General features: G+C 50.0%; 1 protein-coding gene across 7 annotated transcripts in view; it reads left to right on the forward strand.

The window, feature by feature from the left end:
- The window catches only part of GAS7 (growth arrest specific 7), a 208,885-nt gene that overhangs the window by 144,321 nt on the left and 42,494 nt on the right, over positions 1 to 22,070 (forward strand). For all 7 annotated transcript variants that reach the window (XM_037155061.2, XM_053672675.1, XM_037155064.2 and 4 more), the window contains one exon: positions 12,198 to 12,278. In XM_037155061.2, coding sequence (XP_037010956.1) covers positions 12,198 to 12,278 — 81 coding nt within the window. The remainder of the gene's footprint in view (positions 1 to 12,197; positions 12,279 to 22,070) is intronic.

The following is a 22,070-nucleotide window of genomic DNA, read 5'->3' on the forward strand; positions in this document are numbered from 1 at the left end:
TTCTGGGGCACGTGGTCTCTGCCATGGAAGGAGGGGTGTACCAGGCTAGGAGTCAAGGGCACCCCCTCCACTCCCCCTTGCTGCCGCAGATCAAGACTCCACTTGCTTTCTTCAGCTCAAGTATAAACATGATATGTGTTTGTGAGGTTGGGGACACTACAGAGAAGGGTGTCGAGAGGGCAGCATGGCAGAGCCTTGGGAAGCAGAGCTGAATGGGTCAGGGAGCACGCGATGCTTTTGGACACCAGTTCCCCACCCAGCTGGCTCAACTCTGGCATCCCAAGAGTGAATTCTTGCCAGGTGTGCAAATGCAAAATCATCATAGCTTGTGGGCTGTAGGGCTGGGGACAAAACCCTCAAGAAACCCTCAAGAGAGTTCTGTGACAACCTGGATATCTGTGGTTCTGGTGGACCTCTTTGCTCTCAGAGGATCTGCTTAGTTAGGCTCACTTTTCTTTTTCTGGATCGCTTGGGGCAACTTAAGTATTCACTGTGGTTTTCAGCAGCACCACCTGTTCAGATGAAATGGCATGAACAGCGGGTGCTTTCACGTTGGAAGGAATTTGTGGGTTGCTTTCATTGTTGTACCTTTAAAAATGTTTTTAATGGTGCTACCTCCAACACCTAGAGGCAGGGTGAGCTGAACCTGCGAAGAGAGTGCTGCCCCGCCGCGTCTTCAGGCCTGTGGTTATCAAAGCGGGGTTCCCAGACAACAGCATCCACAAACCTGGGAACTTGTTAGAAATGCATTTTCTCTGGCCCCCCCAGACCCGAGGATCAGAATCTCTAGGACTGGGGCCCCAAGGTTAGGGAAGCACTGCCTACCGCAGGCCTACCTCGAAGGCTGCCCTGCTGGTGGCGTTCTACCGTTTCCTTCAGTGAAGGAGGTTTTCAGGCCGCTCTGCAGAAGTTTTCTTTTTCTTTTTTTTTAACCCATTCCTGCAACTTCCCAATGAATCTTATTTCACTCTACTCCAAAATGCTGCCTATTCTTACCCATTTTGTGTGGTGTCCTCTATCCTGAATGCCCTTTCCTGATGTTCGAAAACAGCTTGTTTTGCCCAGAATTTCCATACTCATTCTGCAGTGTTGGTTCATGATAAGGACTTCTGTGTGCCTGAAGAAGTCGCTATGTTCCTTAGTGGCCTTCCTCGGTGGCCTTCCCCAGAAATCCTGCAGCATGGAAATGCCTCTGTGGCTGCACCTAGAAGAGAGATTACTTATTTCTATTTCCCAAAATAACCATAGCTCTTTCTGACAGTTTCCCTCGATCTTGTGAAAAGCAACACTCTTAGTGCTTTTGAGCATTATTTCTAAAGGCAAGTCACACCTTTTACTGGAAAGTCTTCTAAATATGGATTAGCAATGCAGACCGGTTGAAGTTCATAAGTGCTGAGTTTCTCAGGAAACAAATCAAAAAGGTGATGTATGAGTGGAAAATACCACTTCCTGGGAAGAGAAGCTTAACAGTTGAGCAGAGTGATTTTTCCATGCAGAGATGGTGGAGGACCTGCTTGGGGCATGTTAAGAAGCTGCAATTAAGCATGGTCACAGATGCAGTCTAATGGCCTCGAGGCTGGTGCTGGCCATTTATTGGGCACTGCAGTTCGGTGGATGTCCGTGGGCAGGGGCTGCTTTGTTATAGGGACGAAAGTGCACTTAAACAAGCTTATTTAAAAGAACATTTTAGAACCACATGGGGCATCTCAGAGCAGTGCCCGCTTCAGAACCAGAAAGTCAGGTTTCCAATGGATCATCCTGTCTCCAGGACCTTATGATGTCTCATGGGCCTTCTTTTTTGAGGTTTGCTTTATACTTTTTTTTAATTCTTCAGAATCACCTTTTTTCTTTAGCAGACATTTGGCAGAAAATGGTCATTGATAGTAAGAGAGTCACCCCAAGGTCCGTTCTGTTCCATGCTCATTGGTCCACTGGGACCTCGGCTGTGACCGAGGAGGGACACCCCTGGGATTTGGACAGTTCTCAGACAAGGGTCTTGATCATGTGGAGCAGGTAGTTCTAATTCTTTATGCTGGTTGATAATGCTGATTGTGAAACAGCATTATAAACAGTGCCTTTTTTCCAAACTTCATCTCTACCTTTTACAGTTTTTACCATTGGAGGTGATACTTTTACAAGGCTTTCACTGATGAAAGAAGGCAGTATTTCCTTCTAGCACACTCATGGACATTTTCTCCCTGTTCCTCAAAAAGTTTCATCCAGGTGGAATTTAACTTCAGAAAATGTGTAAGAAATGCATCTACCTTAAGATTTCTCAGATCCTTGGCCCATTGTTTTGACAGCACGTGTTGACTGAACCAGCCTCCCCGTTGTCCCAAAAACACACACTAATGCGGTCTGTAGCGGTCTGCTTCTTGTCTTTCTTTTTCTATTGCTCTTTCTCTTTATTCCTGCACAGTTTTGCCTCTGTCATGGGAAGTTCTAATGTACTTGGTAAAATATTCAAATGGAGTGCCCTGTAAAAATGAGGGGTTTTTTGTTAGTTTTTTTTGTTGTTGTTATTATTGTTGTTTCTTACTTTGGTTTCATTTTTAAGAATTAACCAGCATCAGCCCTGGCTGCTATGGTTCAGCAGATTGAGTGCTGACCTGTGAACCAAGGGATCGTCAGTTAATTCCTACCCAGGCAAGGCACATGCCTGGATTTCAGACCAGGTTCCCAGTAGGGGGTGTGCAAGAGGTAACTGATTGATGTACCTCTTGCACATCAATGTTTCTCTCCCCCTTTTTCTCCTTCCCTTCCCCTCTCTGTAAAAATAAATTTTTAAAAAATTACCTGGCATCAAATGCTGTGTAGCCTTTCAGGAATTTTCCATGCATATCCATTTCACTCAGGCCATTTTATAAGTGAGAACCTGCACGCGCGGGTCTTGCCACAGTGTTCTCAGTGGGTGCTATGCACATCAGCACCCTCAGATGGACCCCATTCCCTGACACAGCTGCACCCAATACCATCCTGTCAGCACAGCACAATCAGTCCTATTTGTGGACATGCATGGCATTTCCCCAGAGTTTTTTCCCTCTGACATAAAAACTGCTCCAAAACCTATCTTTCTATCTATGGTATTATACACCTGAAACTGTCGTCAGGTGAAGGAGCACGTGCTTTTGGGGTTCTATAGCTGTCTCCCCACTGCCTTTCAGAGACATTCCTAGCCTGTTTCCTGGATCTTTGCTCACTAGAGATTATAGTCTTGAAAGACGCTATATATATGTATCTATATATCTATATCTATAGATATATAGCTATAGATAGATACCCAGTGGGTAAAAAAAAACAGTGTCTTATTGTCGCCTTAGCTTGAATTTCTCCAGTTTTGAGTAGAATGAGCATCCTTTCTTCTTCATTGGTTATTTGTGATCGTTTTTCTGTGAACCACGCATATATGTCATTTGCTCTTTTTCATCTGGACTGCTTGCTTAATTTGTAATTTACATGATGTGAAGGGAATTGGTGCTGTGTCTGCTCTCCCCATCCCTTGTCTGTCTTTCCATCCATTTATGTCTTCTCATCTACACATAGCACACAGCACACTCACTCACTTTTTAAATCAGCCATTGACCATGTATTAACTGAACTTAGTTCTAACGGCTGCTTTGAGCTGAGTCTTCATTCTTCAATAAGTAGGCTCTTATTGAGTGCCTACTGCGCTTGGTGCCAGGGAGGCAGACACATGAGTGTTGCCCTCAGAATACGTCTGGCAAAAGGACTGAACCCCACAGCAGGGGTCATAGCTGAGGCAGGAAGAGGTCATCCCTGCCTCCTCCAGCAGTGTGGCAACTCCCAGAGGGTAGCTCCTCCCCAGCCTAGTACCTGCTCACAGTTAGTGCTCAGAAAGTCTGAATGACACTGACCTGGAGCACATAGGACCACGAGGTCACCCAGACTCTCCTAGGTCCCAGCCAGGATGAGAATATCCTGTTGGCCCTGATCTGTCAGCTCTGTCTCTGCCAAACACCTGGGAACAGCACTGCATAAAACTCATCTTTCTTGTCCTAACTTGGGACTTTGCCCTCAGGGGCTTATGATAAGGCTTTGTGACAGGCTCCTGCTAGAGCAGGGTCCTCCCTTTCCCCATCCACTGCCACTCTGTGCCTACTCACTGGAACCTTCTCCAGGCCTCTTTTCCCTGCCAGCTTCCTTCAGTGCTGTGCTTTCTTCTCTCTCCTTTTCATCCCCCTATTCTAGGAAAGACTCTGAGGACTCATTCATACCGAAGGGTTTATGACAATCTACTCTAATTCAGAAGTCTCCCCCAGGAATTAAAACAGATAGCAAAGCCTCATGTCAAAGCTGGGGCTCTCAGGGGGCAGGTGTTGTGAACCGGATATTTATGGAAGGTTTGGGTGGCAATGATGGGCATTTGGAGAAGTCACCCTCCCTTGCTACCCTACATCTTGCTTCTCACTTTGCCTGAACCTGCATCCAACCCATGCCCTGGGGTTTTGTCTCATCTGGGTACTTCCCAGTCTGTGCCTGGTTCCCGAGACCCTGTTACAATGGACTCTACTTGCCTTCCCTCAACCCTCTGGTTAGTTGTTGAGACTGCTTGTTAAAATGCTGACTTCTGGGTTCCACACAAGACCTCCTAAACCATATCTCAAAGTGTGGAGTCTGGGAATCAGTATTTTTAACAAGTGGCCCATGTGATCCTGATGAAGAACTAGGTTTGGAAAGTGAGACTGGAGCTTTGCCAGACACCTGGGCTTAGGTGTTGGACCCTGAGCATCCAGGCTTTAGTTTTGGCAGTTTCCTCCTCAGCATCTACTTACAAATTTCTTAACCCTAAGACAGGGGTCAGCTGGCAGTTGGCTGCCAACATCTACTGGCTCAAGGACTAGACACCGTTTTCCTACATTTTAGTGAACCCTCATTACCCCCTCAACCCAAGTTGAGGGGTTCTCAGTGTGTTCATCCAGGTGCGCACTAGCAACAAGGAGGTTGGTACATCAGGGATCCTAGAGGAGCTGAAGGACAGGCTTAGAGAGTTCCAGGCAGCCCACCCCCGCCCTCACTAGAATCCCTGCACTGCCCTTGGCCCTGCTCTTTTCAGGCCCTTTATGTGGGCTGTAGCTGGTCCAGAGCTTGGTTCAGACCAATGTCAAAGAGCCAGGATCTCACCTGCCTCTGATCATCCGTGAAATGGGCATACAGATCCCTGGCCCACCTGGGCCTCCGGGCTATGAAATGATCCTCTGAGCTGCTATGAAATAGAAAGTTGTGGACCCCCAATAATGTGTTTTTCTGGTTAACCATGGGACATCCTACAGCTCAGCAATGCTAAGAGGGCATTCTCTCACTCTCCTCCCTGCCAGCTCCAAAGAGGGGGCCCTTCCCTCCTCCCATTGGCAGGTGTACTCTGAAGGCACATAAAGGAGGAATGGGGCAGGGAGGCAGCTTGTGGGGTGGAAGTTGGAACAGAGAAGGAAAGAATGGCAAGGATTTCATTTTATTAGTATTTTGTTGTGTTTAGTGTGTGGAGGGCTTACTCTATGTCAGAGACTAATGGAAGCTGAGGCTATCTACACCTCGTCGGCTATTTGTCCCACCCCCAGGCTGCTGCAGCATTATCCCCACTTTCCTGTGAGGACGTGGGCTGAGCACCACAGCAGTTTGTGCAGAGGGTGGACCCAGGATTCAAACATCTGTCTGTCTGTTGCCAGCATCTGAGCTCTTACTAAGAGCTCTAAGCTGCCTCAGAATACCTGAGGGCTGTTTTAAACACCTGGCTGGGTCTCCATTCCATTTCTTTCCTCTCTCGTCACAGTGGGGGATCCTCATGTCTCCAATTCTCATTGCTCAGGAGAGCTCCCCAGGGTTGGCAGGGCTGTACCCATCACCCCTTCTCCCCCTGCCCAGGCTTGACTCCTGCCAAGCATTTGTCACTGGTGACCTCAGGTATCCAAGGCCTGGGGTCTGTGTTTGCTGAAGCTCGGGGCCCAGTGGCCACAGTCAAGTCTTTCCTGGCTGCCTGAGTCAAAAGGTGCCAGCCTAGGCCCAGCAGCCCTCCTGCAATGGTCAGACCTGCATGATCCTGCAGAGCACAATCCTTCACAGTCAGGGGCTTGGGCAGGGTGTGTGATAAGCCCATTTGCTGAGGGCTCACCTGCTGTTCCCCTTCCAGAGAAATCTGAGCTGTGTGTGGACAAGGCCCCATGGGAGGTGGATCTGGATGAAGCTTCCCAAGCAAGAATCTTTTCTGTTAAGCTGTTCTTCCTTATGTCACTAGATCATTCAGGAATCATCTGCATGCTCACAGGGTCTGAAAGCAGCATCGGGCAGAATGGCTCTAGAGCTGGGTGTGGGCACCGTCGTCTGGGCACCCCCTTCCCTGGCCCTGCCTGAGTGACACACTCCCAGGTCCACAGTGTCTTGGCTGCCAGTGCCGTCCACAGGGTTGCAAAGGCACCTGGGCGGCCCCGGTCCTATTCATGGTACCCTGTCAGGCTCCTGTCTCTCCTTCTGGAGGGCATTTGACTAAGCTTGTTTGACCTCTAGGAGAGTGACAAGCTGGACAGGGAGAGGCAGCAGTCACAAATGGCACCGCTAGGTTGCCAGACACGTTGAGGGCACATGTTGGCTCAGTCCAGGAAGCGTCCTCAGACACAGGTCTCGACACAACAGCAGCCATTGGATCACATCACTTCTCTGCTTAAAACTCTGCAATGGTCCTGACCGGTGTGTCTTAGTTCAGTGTGATGCACTGGGCATCGTGCTGCAAAGTGAAATGTCGCCAGTTCAATGCCTGCTCAGGGCACATGCCTGGGTTGTGGGTCCAGCCCTTCGTTTGGCATATGCAAGAGGCAACCAATCGACATTTCTCTCTCACGTCAATGTTTCTCTCTCTCTTTCTCCCTCCCTCCCTTCCTCTCTAAAAATAATTTTTAAAAAATACTCTGCAATGGCTGTCCCTACATTCAAAATAAAAGCCAGAGTCTTCACTGTGATCTTTAAGACCCTAGAGCCATGGTTCTTAAACCCAGGCATACACCAAAATCATCTGGAGGGCTGGTTAAAACATAGATTACAGAGCCCACCCTTAGAGTACCTGATTCAGGAACTCGAGTAGTTCTTGCATTTCTAATGAGTTCCCGGGGGATGCTGATGCTGCTGGTCTGGGCACCCCCTTTGAGAACCACTGCCCTGGATGATCCACTGCAGCCCCTGATCCCTCTGACCTCTTTTTCTACTTTTTCGGACACGCCATACTGCTTGCTGCTCTTTGATGAGGACAGAGCTATGCCTACCTCTGAGATGTTTTATCTTCTTTTCCCTCAGTCTGGAATTCTCTTCCTTCAGGGACATGCATGGCCTGCTTCCTCACTGGTGTGGTAGGCAGCTTCCAATATGGCCCTGATGCACCCATGTCCTGTCACTCATGTCCTTGTGGGTCCAACCCCCTTCCGCCAGGATTGGTCTGTGTGTCCAGTAGAATTGGTGGTCACGATGAAGCATCACTTCTGGGACTAGATTAGGAAAGACAGCATGGCTTCACCACTCTCCCAGTCCACTCCCTCTTGGGGCAGGCGGTGGCCAGGGTGTGAGCAGCCCCACAGCAGGAGTCCCTGCTTCTGCCACATCCAGTGAGCCATCTTGGAAGTGGCGCCTCCAGCCCAGTCAAGCCCTCGATGATGCAAGAGGTCGTGATACATTGACTGCAGCCTCATAGGAGAGCCTGTGCCAGAACCACCCAGGTCCGCTGCCCCCGATCCCTGACTCACCCAGTCTGGGGGGCAAGAAATGCTTGTTGACTTAAGCCGACAAGTTTGGAGTGATTTGTGATGCAGCAGTAGATAATAAATGTGCCTTCCTCATTGGGGCCTCCCCTGGCGGCCTGACCAGAATCACACCTTTCTAATAACCCTTCTTATCCTCCTTCCCTGCCTTATTCTCTTCAGTACGTACCACCGTCTAACCTGATATGTTTTACTTACTGATTACCTGTCTCCTAGCATGACTTTGTCCCTCCACTCCCATCAGAAATATTTTAAATTTTCGTTCATCAAAATTTTTGTATATTGATAGTTAAAAACTAAGATAGCATCATGACTGAGAACGTGAGCTGAAGGAAGAGGGAGGAGTTCGATCCGTCAAACTCCCTGCAGGGTCTCCAGTGCTGAGAACAGTGCCAGATACCGAGTAGGCACTCAGATAGAATGATAATAATATATCAGTATATAAAATCAAATATTAATACTATAATAATATAATTTATTACATTAAATATCACATGTTTAGGTTATAAACATTCACTGTATCATGGAAATTAATAATGCTGATTTTGAGTGGCGCACAGATTAAAGCAGCACCGACTACTGGCAGCTCCCCGAATGCCTGCACAGGGCTCGGAGGTGTGGGTGTGGCCGGCGTATGGTGGTCTTTGCCGTTGAACTGAGTCCCAGCTCTGCCGGTTCTCACTGAGGCCTCAATGTCTTCCACTAAAAATAGAAATGATAGCGCCCATTTCAAGTGTTTTGTGACCCCTGAAGGGGACACCCAAGGTAGGGGGACTTGAAGTTGGCCAGGCACAAATGGCTGTTCAGAGAATAGTAGTTTCTCATTTAACTTTAGGAAGGGGTTAGCATTATCCTGTAGCCTGAGACCCCTAAGTGGGCATTGATTGCAAAGCTAAGGGGCCCACTAAGGAAGTGCTGATGCGTGGAGTGGATCAGAAGCTTTGCTGCTAAGTGTCCCAAGGGAGGGCAAAGCAAGACCTCCAGGTGCTAACGGTTCCTACGGCTCACTGCAGCAGCTCCTACGGCTCGCTGCAGCTTGCATTCTCCTGGGGGCTGGCCTGGCCCCCGGACTGGGACACTGGGGCTCCTGTGATTCTCCTGGGACTTGCCTTCCTTGTTAGGGTAGAGAACATGGCAGAGCCCCAGGTAGTAAGGCAGCTTCCAGATGAACAGGGACAAAGGTCAGAGATGGGGATAGCAGGTCTGCTGTCTGTCTAGCAAAACCTGAGTCCAGCAGATCCTTGTGGTGAGGAAAACAGGGGTCAGGAGAGAAGCCACAGCTGGGACCACCAACAAACAAGGGGAAGGAAGAAACAAGAGGTGGGGGAGCAGAGAGAATGGGAAACCCAGAAAGAGGAGCTTAAAAAAAAAAAAGGCAAAGAGGAAACTACTACAGGAATCTCAGATTCCAGCCCAAGCTGGTACCTGTGGTTATTTCACCTGGTAACCACTAGGGGCAGCAGATAGCCACATTACAGCCAAGGAATGGACCAATCAGGAGGGGGAGTCTACTGGTGGGTGGGCTAGGGGCTGTTGCAGGGGTATGGGGTGAAGCCAAGACTTACAGGTGAGCTGAAGGCAAATCTGTATGACAAGTGGCTTAGGTCCAGCAGCTTATGGTTTTCCTGCTAGAAGCCAATACCTCTTAGTCCAAGCAGGATACAGTCTTAACAAGGAGAAATGAAGTCCAAAAGTGACTGTTGAAAATTAAAACTCCCACTTCATGTACTGTTTTATTATTAGTATTACTATTGTTGTTATCGTAAGGAGGGAGGGCGCTCTGTGGTCTGAAAGCTAGGTGTACATGGCTTCCTACCTTTCAAGAGTACCCTCTTTTCATGAGTTTTGTTTTACCTGGGGTAGCCACTGTAATCCACCGATGCGGAAATTACAATTTCCGGCCTGTACCTCAGTGGCTAGAATAGCAGCTTCCCTCAGGCTGGCTTGGCCCACAGGCAGTTCATTTGTGTGTGCTGGGCTCCCCTGGTTTCAGTGGAAGAGGTCTAAACTGAGTTGGAGTTGCCTCTAGAAAAAAGCGTGTTTCTCCTGACTTGGGTTGGATGGAGCTTCAACATCTCACTTCTTCCACTCACCTTACCTTGTCCCTAGAGCCTCTGGGACCTGCATGGCAGTGACTCTGTTAGGAGTCTGGATCATCACCTGGGATGACCTAGAACCCCAGGGAAGGCAAAAGGGCCTCAATCCAGAAGAACATGGGCCCCAAGCTGCCTCTGCAGTTTTGCTTGGGGGTTGGGGGCCTGGTGTGCTGTAAACAGATGAACACATCTTTTACTGGGAAAAAACCTGGACGTGGCTTCCTTCCTGTAGGCAGTATAGTCGTCTCGGTTGAGGGTTCCTGCCACTGGCGAGGTCACTCAGCCAGAGCCCCAGTGGCCCTCTCCAGCTGTCTGCCTGGTCAGGCCTCACTCTGCCCGAGGCTCGAGGTGGCTTTTTGTTTTATTTTATTTATTTAAATTTTTAAATGATTTTTATTTATTTATTTTTAAAGAGAGAGGAAGGGAAGGAGAAAGAGAAGAAGAGAAACATCACTGTGTGGTTGCCTCTCACACCACCCCCCACCCCCACCCCGGAGACTTGGCCCACAGCACAGGCATGTGTCCTGACTGGGTATCAAACTGGCGACCCTTTGGTTCGCAGGCCTGTACTTCATCCACTGAGCTCCACCGGCCAGGGCAGCTTTGTGTTTTAGAGTGGCTAGAATGCCCAGACTGGGAGATGGACAGGGACGAACCCTTCGGGCAGCTGCATTGTCTGTGCAGGAGCCCTGGAGGGTTCTCCAATTCTTGGTGTCTGAGTGCCAGTCAGCATAGCCTTCCCTCTTGGGAAAGTCGCTGAGCCTGCTTTTCTGTCACTCCTCATAGAAGATCCCATCGCTCCCTTGTTCCCGGTCACACTGTCCCTGCTGCTTCCCTCACTTGCCCTCCATTCTGTTTTCTTTCCTTTGAGAAAGGGAATGGGAAAGGGTCCACATTACCACCCAACTCCTAGAGCCCTAAGATCCTTAAACCCAAGCAGTGGTTTGGAAGATTTTGAGATCATCCATCAAAGCTGCAGAGCAGGAGTATTGAGGCCTAAAAGACCAGTTATCCCAACCCCTTCATTTTCTATTAAGAATTGGAGGGCCAGAGAGAGAAAATGTCTAGCCCCAGCCTGCACAGCAGATTAGAGGCAGAGCTGAGACAAAACTCCCGTTGTTTTGATCCTGAGTGAAGTCATTGAAAAAGTTTTGCAAGTTATTTTAAATATTTGAGACAAATAGAATTATTTGATTAATGTTATATTCATACATTGGGCTAACTTGACAAATAACTTTATGCTAACTACTTGTATATGGGCATTTGGCTTGAAGACAATGACTGCCTGGGGTAGACAGCAGTATCGATCTCATTTACAGAGGAGGAAACTGAGGCACTGAGGGCACTTGGACAGGGGTACACTGGTGGTGAGAGGCAGAGCTGGGATTCAAACCCAGGCAGTCCAGCTCGAGACCTTCCGCTGTTCATGGATTCTTCCCTCTACTATCCGACACCTTTAATGATTCTGGAAAGATACTCACAAAAGTCTATCTGTGAAAAGAACATACAGTATGATCTTGTTCTCATATAAATGTGTATGTGTGTGTATATATAAAACGAGTCGACATATAGATACCGAAGTGTTGGTAGTGATGACTTCCAAGTTGCAGGATTGTGGATGAGACTACTTTTCTTCTTGTGCTTTCTATAGCACCCAGTGTTACATGATAAGAAAGCATTATTTTCATCACTAGATAATTTTATGAGAAAGCTTGTTCATAGTGGTGAAATGGGTAAAACAATATTCAGGGGATGGCACTATAACTGCAGTATGAGCTTTCCTTTGGGCTGGATCAGGTAGCTGGGCACTGGAAGAGGGGGCCAGCCAGATGCAGCAGTTGTGATTCAAACAAGACATGGAACAGGCTTTGGAAATCACCCCCTGTGGCAGAGGACCCTGTCTGTGTACAGACCCCCCAGGCAGGGGCTCTTTCCTCTGTGCTTCGGGGTTTGCAGTGACAGTGGCATCCAGGGAGAAATGCCCAGTTGGCAGCAAGAGTTCCAGGGCCAGGACAGAAGGGCTCCAGGACATCCATGAGTTGACAGCCTCTGGGGATGAGGGAGGAAGGGGCACTGGGGAAGAAGGGTTTGGGGGGTCCAGATGGAAGGCCACCTCCTTCTGGTCCCCGCTGCATGCAGAAGGGTCCCCAGCAGAGAGAAGTTCTGTCGTCATAAGAGGTGGGAAGGGTGTGGGAGCAGAAAGAGCTCCTAGTTCCTGGGTAGGGAGGATGGAGACCAGCCAAGACTGTTTTTTCTAGCTCTGATCGTCTAGTTGTGCTCTGTGACTCTCAGAGCTTCTACCTTACGAAATTCTAAATGCAATCTTGTTTTTTTCTTTGACCAGAGACCACCTGGGAACGCCCCAGCAGTTCTCCTGGGATTCCAGCCAGCCCTGGCCCTCATAGGAGCTCTCTGCCTCCAACAGGTACTATTCGCCTCCCCGTTTGGGGCAGCTGGGAGGGGCTGCACACCCACCTTCATTGGAAAGGTCAGGACTGTGGATCCTGGGGTCTGAAACCTGGCTGATGCTCTTATGAACCCAACCAAGGAGGGGCCTGCAGGGGTAGGAGGCCCCACAAGCTCATTGCCCCTCCAGTAGTATTGCCCTGATAGTGCCAGCAGCAAACTGGCAGCTCACCCTCACTCCTCCTCAGGTGCTTAAGGAGGAGAATCTGCTGGGTGAGGTGAGCCATCAGAACTCTTACCTGTCTGCCCATGTGGGGGCCTGAAGCAGGGACAAAACTGCTCCACATGGTCCCCAAAGGCTTCAAGGAGTAGAAAGTAAAGGGAGGCAAATTTTTCTAGGGCAACCTTCAGGCAGAACATTCTGGAAAGGAAATGGGATTCCTTGTGAGGGTATGAGTCCATCAGAAGAGGTATCATGGGGAGGGGGTCAAGACAGATATTCCTGTAATAGGTGAGATGTTTGTTACTCTTAGGAGACATTGGGTTCTGAGATCCCAGGAGATCAGTTGTAAGTCATACCAGTGGGGAAAACAGCTTCTGACTTCTTGTGGTTTATGCCTTGTTTTAAATGTCACCTCCTCCAAGAAGCCTTCCCCAACCACTCAATTCAGTTCCCTCACCTAATGACTGGATCCCAGCAGCATGCTATTTCATTGCCCTTAGAGAATCATTCTCTGCGGTAGACTACACACTTCCTGAGGGTGGGGATTTGGCCTCTACTTTTCTTCTGGGGAATTCTTTATGGAACCCTCAGTTCCCAGACAGAGCCTGGCCTCAGTGGTGAGTAAACTCATAGAAAGGCACATGGCACATAGTTTTTAACCCCATTTGTTGGTTTTCCACTTTAGGTGTCAACTAGGATGATTGTGGGTGTACCTCAGAATTCAACTTTTGGTAACTTTGAACATGTACAGATGGTTGTAGCTGAATGGTGGGGGGAGCCATGCAGGGGGGAGGGGCAGAAGCAGCAGCGACATCCTGGGCTCACTGCAGCAGGGGTGATGGAAGGAGTAGAGCTCAGAGCCTCCTTAATCTTCATGGAATGCAGAGTCATCAGAGAGTTAATAGTGTACCTGAAACATCTTGGGTCATCAAGGGAAGAGCTAAAATAATAAAAATAAATCAAAAATAAAAACTAACTAGAATGCAGAATTCTGGATCAAAGGAAGGGAGGGCGGATGCAGCGAGAGTGGGCCAGACCCCCACCTACAGAGCGGGATTCTTTTAGACCAGGGGTCCCCAACCCCTGAGCCATGGACCGGTTCTGGTCCATGGTCTGTTAGGTACTGAGCCACACAGCAAGAGGTGAGCAGTGGGCAAGTGAGCAAGACAAGCTTCATCTGTATTTACAGCCACTCCCCATCACTCACATTACCATCTGAGCTCCGCCTCCTGTCATATCAGGGAGGCATTAGATTCTCATTGGAGCACAAACCCTACAGTGATCTGCATATACAAGGGATGTAGGTTGCCTCTCCTTATGAGGATCTAATGCCTGAGATCTGAGGTGGAGCTGAGGCGGTGATGCTGGTATTGGGGGAGCGGCTGCAAATACAGATCATCACTGGCAGAGAGGTTTGACCACATGGAGACAGCAATAAATCAATTGCTTGTAGACTCATATCAAAAGCCTATCAGTGAGTGGCCAGTGACAATTAAGTTCAATCTGGTGGCAGGCTATAAACCCACCCCCACCCCTGGTCTATGGAAAAAGTGTCTTCCACAAAACCAGCCCCTAGAGCCAAAAAGGCTGGGTGCCACTGTTTTAGACACTCTCTGCCACTGATGCATGAAGAAATCAAAGTGTGATCAAAGGACGTATTTAGGGGCGTGAAGGTCACCAGAGCAGAACTCAAAACTGAACTGAGGGCCAGACCAACCTCTGGAGGATCAGCTGAGGCACAGGAGAGGGGATGGGTGGAGGTTTCCATGGCAAGTTCAGCCAGGCTTTTCACTTTAAAATGTGTGTGTGTGTGTGTGTGTGTGTGTGTGTGTGTGTGTGTGTGTGAACTTAAAAACAGATTAAAAAAAAAGAAATTGTCGAGCGGGGAAGGGAAACAGGGCATTTACTCCAAATTCCCCGGCACCAGGTGGGCGCTGCGTCAACAGTGATCAGATCGAGTCCCGGAGACAGGCCCATCCTGTCCTTCTGCCTCTCGTTTGACAACATGCAGTCCTGGGCACACCACCCTCTGTTTTGGGGTGTGTGTGTGTGTGTGTGTGTGTGTGTGTGTGTGTGTGTGTGTGTGTTTTAATAAGAGAATGCCAGTGTGAGTAATGTGAGGTGTGGCCCTCTGTCCTAGCTGGCTCCAGGCCAGCCAGACACGAGAGAGAAACCCAGCTGTCTCTTCTAGCCAAGTGGTCCCTGAAGCAGGACAGGATGGGGACATGGGCAGAGGAGGCTTGGGCGTGGAGCCATGACAGGTACGAACTGCCACAGCCTGCCGTGCTGGCGGGGCTGGTCAGGGGGCTCGTCCTCTGCGTGGCCGCGACCACCTCTCAAAAGCCCAGCCTCCCCAGGCAGCGTCCTGTCCCTTTCCCACTGTCTGTGGCTTTTGTTCCCCAGAAGGAGGGCTGGGAGGCACTGGCTCTGCCCCTTGGCCCAAGGCTTGGGCGTGACACATGCCTGCTTTCACCAGCAAGCACCTGGGACCCCGTCAGCCCAGCACTGAAGTGGGTGCCGGGGCTTCAAGTGTGGCCAATAAAGGTGGGGAGGTAGGTACAGAGGGTCAGGGTCAGCAACGGGAACTGGCCCAGTGGCCACGGTGTTGGAGTGCGTGGACACCGACTTGCCCTCCTCTGCTCCCACCTTCAGGGGGTAAGTCGGGGGTGAGGCGTGGTTCGGTCTATCAGGTTCTCTGCCAAAAAGGGCTTTGCAGTCGAATGCAGCCAGAAACCTGCTCTATTTGCCTTTGGAGGTCCACCGTGCACATCAGCGTTCTGAAGGCTCAGAGAAGGCTTGAGACGCCTGTCTAACTTGGTGCCTCTGTCCCTTTGTTAGTTTGCAGTGTACATACAGGAGTTCCCCCCACCATACCCGTGAAAGATACATGTTCCAAGACCCCTAGTGAATGCCCAAACTCGGATATAGTACCACACCCTGTAAGTACTATGATAGTTTAATTTGTAAATTAGGCACAGTCAGAGATTAACGACAAAACCTAAAAATAACATAGAACAACGATAACATATTGTTATTAAAAGTTACATGAATGTGGCATCATTAAGAAAAATACGGCCCCTTGAACATGAGCACTGCGTTGCCTCCGCTGTGACCTCCTGAGCACCTAGAGGGCTGCTGAGTGACGGAAGGGTGGGGAGAGAGCGCACACAGGGAGACGCTGGGCAGAGGGAGGGTCCGCGGGGCAGGGCAGGCAAGAGCTCATCGTGATACCCAGACAGTCAAGCAATTTAAAACGACAAGTTGTTTATCTCTGGAATTTTCCATTTAATGTTTTTGGATTTTGGTTGACCACGGGTAACTGAAACCATGGAAATAAAACCGCGGTGAGAAGGACCCCCGTGCATGCTTGTTAAGCTTCTCTAGTGCAGTGGGTCTCAACCCTGGGGGTGTTGGCCTATCAGGGGACATTTGACAATGTCCATCTCTGGTAGCCAACATTCAGGGGAAGTGCTGCCAGTGTCCGGCGGGTCCAGGCCAGGGATGCCACTAATGTCCCGCAGCGCCGAGGGCGGCGCAGACCCTGCGCCCTCCGCCAGCCATTATCCAGCACCAGTGTCTGAAGAGCCAGGGCGGAGAAGCCAGGTTTAGGGTGACTCGGGACACCAGGTTGGCACCGCTCAAGGGTCACTGGGCGACAGACCATGGCCCGTGGAAACGAGGAGCAGCACAGAACATGCAGAACGCCGCTCTGTGGCTCTGAGACCCACCTTTCGTTTTTTCACCCCACCTTTGAATGCAGGGGTGGGCTGAAGTAGGTTTATAGTTGTGAGCACCTGAAACACAGAATTTATTCTCATATTATTATTTGTTATTGTATTATTTTCCATATGAACAACTGTAAACCGACTTTCACCCCCACCCCTGTATCTTGGAAATCATATGCACCCTGCAGTCTGTGGTGTATCCTGGTTTAATTAGAGGCGTCTTTTTGTTCTTTCTCCGTGTGCTTAAAATAGGGATGCATCTTCCTCAGTGCCTCTCAGATTTGTGAAGTTACAACTCAGTTAGACTAGTGCCTCGGGCCCACGTCTCCTCGCCAGGCTTCACTCTGCCGGCTCACAAACAAAGAGCCAGGAGGAAGGTCCCTCTGCGGCCTGTGATGGCTGTGGCTCCCCGCTTTCCACCCCGGGACACAAACACACGCCAGCTCTCCATCCGGTCTCTGGGATGGAAGGGAAGAAGGCCCGCCAGGACCAGGATGTTTTGACCTCTTCCCTAGCTGTTTTTAACCTAAACATCGTAACAAGAATAAAGTAATAGCCACATTGGTTTTCTCTCTACAGAGAGCACTGGGTTTTTTGCAGCCATTCTCTCATTCCATTTTGCAAGCAGCTTTCAGGGGGCTGCGTTTCGTTGTGGGGAGGAGAGTCTCAGTGAGAACAGGAAGTTGCTTACAGAGGGAGCCGCCCCATCCTCAGGGTCCTGAGGTTGCTGGCCCCTCTCCTGGAGGCCACTCGGGGCCCTGCATCCCAGCCACGTGTGTTCAGCTTATGTTCCACAAGCAGCAGTGATGGCATTTCAAGGCTTTTCATTCAAAAAATGTGCCAGGTGCTGTTCTCTGTCCTGGGGAGGTAGCCACAGACGAGCTAGGCCTGTGTGGTCCCCACTCCCAGGAACCTCTATCTAGTGGGAGCGATGGACAAGCAAGCACACATGAAATATGCCAGGTTTTCCTTGTATTTCCAGTGTGAGGAATGAGACCAGGGCGGAGGGCCTGCAGAATCCGGGAAGGTGCCAGGAAGGAAGGGAGACACGGGAAGCTCTAAAGACTATGAGATGAGTAGGTGTGCGGGGTGGTGAAATGTGCTGGGCCAGGGAACAACTAGTGCAAAGGCCCTGGGGCAGACATGATGTTGACATGTTCGAGAACAGAAAGCAGGTGACAGAGGAAGGTGTTGAGATTTCATTCTGAACGTGGGTCAGCGTGGCGGTAAAAGCAAAATGCAGCAGAGATGTCTTGCCTTCATGAGACACTACCTTCCCGAAGCAGCCAGGCAGACTGGGGCTCTGTCAAGACTACTCTTGGTTTGCCATGATGGGGGATTGGTGTACTTACCTGCAAGGTAGTTTGGGAGGGGGTGAGGTCAATGTGGAAAACTCAACATTTATTGACCATGGACATCTGATAGGGTCGCTCCTGAAGAACTTGAAAAATCAGGGCAGGAAGAATGTCAGTGAGAACCACAAGTTAGCTCATCCGAGCTGAGGCAGCCACGCCTCCCTAGACTTAATGTTGAGGGTGTTCTTTTGCAGGGGTGGAGGGCTGGGGAAGAAGGCTGTGGGAGGGGGTGTTTATTTTTGAGTTGTAGCTTCATGGGCTTCTGGAGAGGGCCACCTACAGGCAGGGTGTGGGAAGACAGGGCTGAGAACTCGCCCTGCGCTCCCACGGATTGGATTCCAGTCTCCGAATGGGGGGTGCTGGCAGGGTCCACGCCCTGCTGGGCCGGTCACGTTCCCTCTGGCATCCTTTATCACTGAAGCTGTGGGAGCTGAGTTTTTTCATTAACCTTGGCTGGAGACAGTTAACACGGCCCTTCTGGGTGAAGTCCACATATGTAACATTTAAACCCAAACGAAATACCTAAGCTGCTAGTAGGTAACTGCCGCAAATGTTAAAAGTCATCTTTGAATCCTAAAACATCAATTTCAAAGAACCTATGCACCACAATGTTCATAGCAGCACAATTTACAATAGCCAAGAGTTGGAAGCAACCTAGGTGCCCATCAGTAAATGAATGGATACAAAAATTGTGGTACATATACACCATGGAATTTTATGCAGCAGAGAGAAAGAAGGAGCTACTACCTTTTGCAACAACATGGATGGAACTGGAAAGCATTATGCTGAGTGAAATAGGCCAGGCATTGAAGGACAAATACCATATGATCTCACCTTTGACAGGAAGCTAAAGAATAAAACAAACAAGCAAACAGAATAAAAACAAAGACGCTGAAATAGAGAACAAGTGGGCAGCGACCAGAGGGGAGAGGGAAGGGAACTTAAGGGGAAAAAGGGGGAGGGAGTTTGAGGAACAAGTATGAATGACACAGAGATGAGGACTGGGGGGGGGAACGGGAGGGAAGGGGGAGACCGGGCGGGGGGGGGGGGGGGAGAGAAAAAAAAAATGTACTTGAAAAGTAACCAAATAAAAAAAAAAAAAAAAGTCATCTTTGGGTTGGGTTTATATGCAGTGGGAAGTGCTGCTTCATAGAGGGAGAGATAGTAGCAGGCAGAGGGAAATAAAATGCGAGTGAGGATGAGGTTCTGGGCGTTTCCCGTGCGAGTCGCTGGGCAGAGGGGTGGCCGTGTGCAGCACGGTGTCCGGTGGGACTGTCCATGATGACGGGATGCTCTGCGTGGACACTGTGCGAGGTGGCAGCCCCTGGGCCAGGTGGTTAGTGGGTACTGGGAACGGGGCCAGTGTTTCCGAGGAACTGCATTGCTCATTTAGTTTAACGTAATACCTTTTTTATTGGGGAATAATTTTAGACTTACAGAAGCATTATGAAGACAGTATAGAGAATTCTCGTATATCCTTTACTCAGTTTCCCCTAATGCTACCATCTTACAGAACCGTGGTACATTTGTCAAAAGTAAGAAAGGAACGTTGTACATTACTGTTAACGAAACTAGATTTTATTTGGTTTAACCACTTTTTCCAAGATTGTTCTTTTTCTCTTCTAGGATCTAATCTTGGATACCACACTGCATTTAGTTTTTGTTTAATTTTTTTACCCTCACCCAAGGATGTGTTTATTGATTTTAGGGAAAGAGGAAGGGAGGGGGAGGGGAAGGCCTCAGCTGCCCCTGTGTGCACCCTGACTGGGGACTGAGCCTGCAGCCTAAGTGTGTGCCCTGAGCCGGAATTGAACCCAGGACCTTTTGGTGTAGGGGGCAATGTTCTAACCAACTAAGCCATTAAGCCAGGGTTTATTTAGTTTTTTAGAATTGAAGTAGCCACCTGTGGCTAGAAGCTACCTCTTTAGCCTGGGCAAGTGTGGAGAGTAAATTCCTTTCTGAGCTTCTGGGCCAGGGATGGGCATTGAACTTGCATTTGTGTGTGTGTGATTAAGATAGAGGATATCCTTTTTGGGGTTTCCCTTGGGGGGAGGGGGTCATCAGGAAGCCTGGGTTCAGGTTCTGGCTTTGCCCAGTCTTGGCGCTTGAGCGCACTGAGGGTGGGTCAGCCTCAGGTAAGCAGCCTGCCTCCTGCAGTGCCAGAGAAGCCAGATCAGAGGGGAGAGCCTGCCTTGAACCTGTGGAGCCAGCAGGAGTGTGTGCAAACAGACGGTGCACCTCTCCTGAGCAGAGGACCTCTGGGGAAGGGTCCCCAAAACCAGGACTGCACTGTTACCTCACTTTCTTCTCTAGATCAGGAAGCCCCAAACACCTGTCGTCACCCACACAGAAGCAAAGCAGGGCCCTCACTCCAGAATCAGCAAGCTGCCAGGCCCTCAGGCCCATCCCACCACCGGCTTCAGGGGTGGCCACTGCTCCACTGCTTGGAAGGGGCTTGCATGTTCCTTTAGAAACAGTGTTATCATCTGCAAGGCCCAGGGGACCTCACAAAGGCCAGTGTAATCTTTGAGGGCCCGGGGGAAAGCCCCAGGTTTTAGCCACTCGCAACCACAGGGACACATAAATGTATCAGGGGGTCTGCTGTGGGGAATGCATTTTACATCTCAGACAACCAGGGGAGACAGTAAGGACCCAGCGGCCAGACAGAAATTTCCAGACCAGAAGGCTATGGATGTAAAACTGCTCCTCCAAACAGGCCAGGCTGGATGTGCACACACCTGAGAAGGCGAACATGATGCTCGAAGAGCGACTTCCAAGGCTTTACTGGGGGTGGTGGCGGCTGAGGGGGACGCAGCCACGGCGTCTGCAGGGATGTGAGCACACAGCTGGCCGCTGGGTTTGCCTGACTTCAAAACCTGCCTTCCGACATCTGCTGCCATGATTCCCAGAGTGGGTGCCATGGTATTCTGGGTATTCTGCCCAAAACAGATGCTGTGCCCCTCTAAGTATAGGACTAGTGCCACCAGTGGCCTCGCTGGAGATTCACAGAGGACACCCGCATGTTCTAAAAGGCCTCCTGTAAACAAACCAGTTTAAATCTGAATAATAGGGGCATTCGTCCCAGCCTCTTTGGACCCTTTATCTTCACTGCTTATCATCATCGTCATCATCGTCATCGTCATCATCATCATTCTGTGGGATCACAGAATCGGGGTTGTGTGTCACTGCAGGGGAACGGTCTCTTCCACGGTGTTGACCACGTGATGGGAGGGAGGGTGACGAGGCAGAGATTTCAGGAAGAAGGCCTCTGGGGACCCTGGGGTCATAACCTTGGGAAAGAGGTTGCTGTGTTCATTCCAGAGAAAAGGGAGACTCTGCCAGACCTGAAGGAGGCAAGAGAGGCGGGTCCGGGGATGATTTTCTTGCTTGGAAAAGCACATCTACTATTTGGGTGTCTTTAGGGACCAGGCACCTAGACAGGGGCCCCTGAGGGTGGGCTGGAGCTGTGCTGGTCTACGGGGCCCTTGGGGAGGTAGATCCTGGGCAGCAGAAGTCGCTGGCCCCTCTCTCTTGCTTTATGTGTCTCTCAACAACCCGTCCTGCATTTCTTTCTTGATTTTAACCATTTCCCTCTTTTCCACACCTGAGGACCTCCTTCTCCTCCCTTCTACCCAAACATCTGCCCCTTCCTCTCATACATCTCCGTGCCCTCTCGGTGCAACTGCCCACAAAGAGGAATCAAACATGTGCTTGTCCGTGCTTACATTTGTATCTGAAGTTACTAAAGTTACTAGATAGGGCTTCTTGTTCCCTTTTCTTATCTCAAAAACAGCTAATTTGGCATTGTACATTTTTTCTTGTATCCCAAACTCAAGTATGTCCCTTATGGTTACGAGGGATCTTTGATCAATTTTATTTTACCCCCCATCCCCCAAAGTTGGAGGCCTCCAAAACACCCAGCCTGGCCTCCTGAGTTTTGTCTCGTGGTAACCCTTGATAAGCTGGGAGCCTGCAGGACAGGGCCTGCCAATGAGGAGGGCATGTGGGTGAGCCCTGACTGTCCCAGTCCCCACTGATCATTCTGAGTGAAATGCAGCGAGACAGGCCATCAGAGGGGAGCTGCTGTGTGGGGAGAAATGGTTGAATGGAAAATTATTTTTTCTTTCCCAGTAATTGTTTTGACATGAGCAGTAATTAGCCAATAGCTGACAGCCCAGAGCTGAAGCGAGAACAAGAGCATGGATTAGGGGCAGAATGCCCTGCGCTAGACAGCCCCTGGCTGCCGCCAATGCAGGCTAGCAGCCCGGGGACACTGGGGGCAAGAGGAAGGGGGCAGTGGCTGAGGGTGCACCTGAGGTGCTGTGGAGGCGTAAGGAGAGGTCAGCAGGGCAGAGCTGGGGACAGCCTTGGTGTCCGGGTCCCACCCCATCAGAGGTACTGGCTGATTCCAGCCAGGGCCTACTCAGGTAAGAACGTCCGTGGTTTGTCGTCGTGGTCACGCTGAGTGGTGGTCCTGTTTTGTTGCCGTGGACAGATTTTAGGATCAG

This window comes from Artibeus jamaicensis, unplaced genomic scaffold (assembly GCF_021234435.1).
Source record: "Artibeus jamaicensis isolate MK-2021 breed Jamaican fruit bat unplaced genomic scaffold, CSHL_Jam_final contig_781, whole genome shotgun sequence".
NCBI classification, from domain to species: Eukaryota; Metazoa; Chordata; class Mammalia; order Chiroptera; family Phyllostomidae; genus Artibeus; species Artibeus jamaicensis.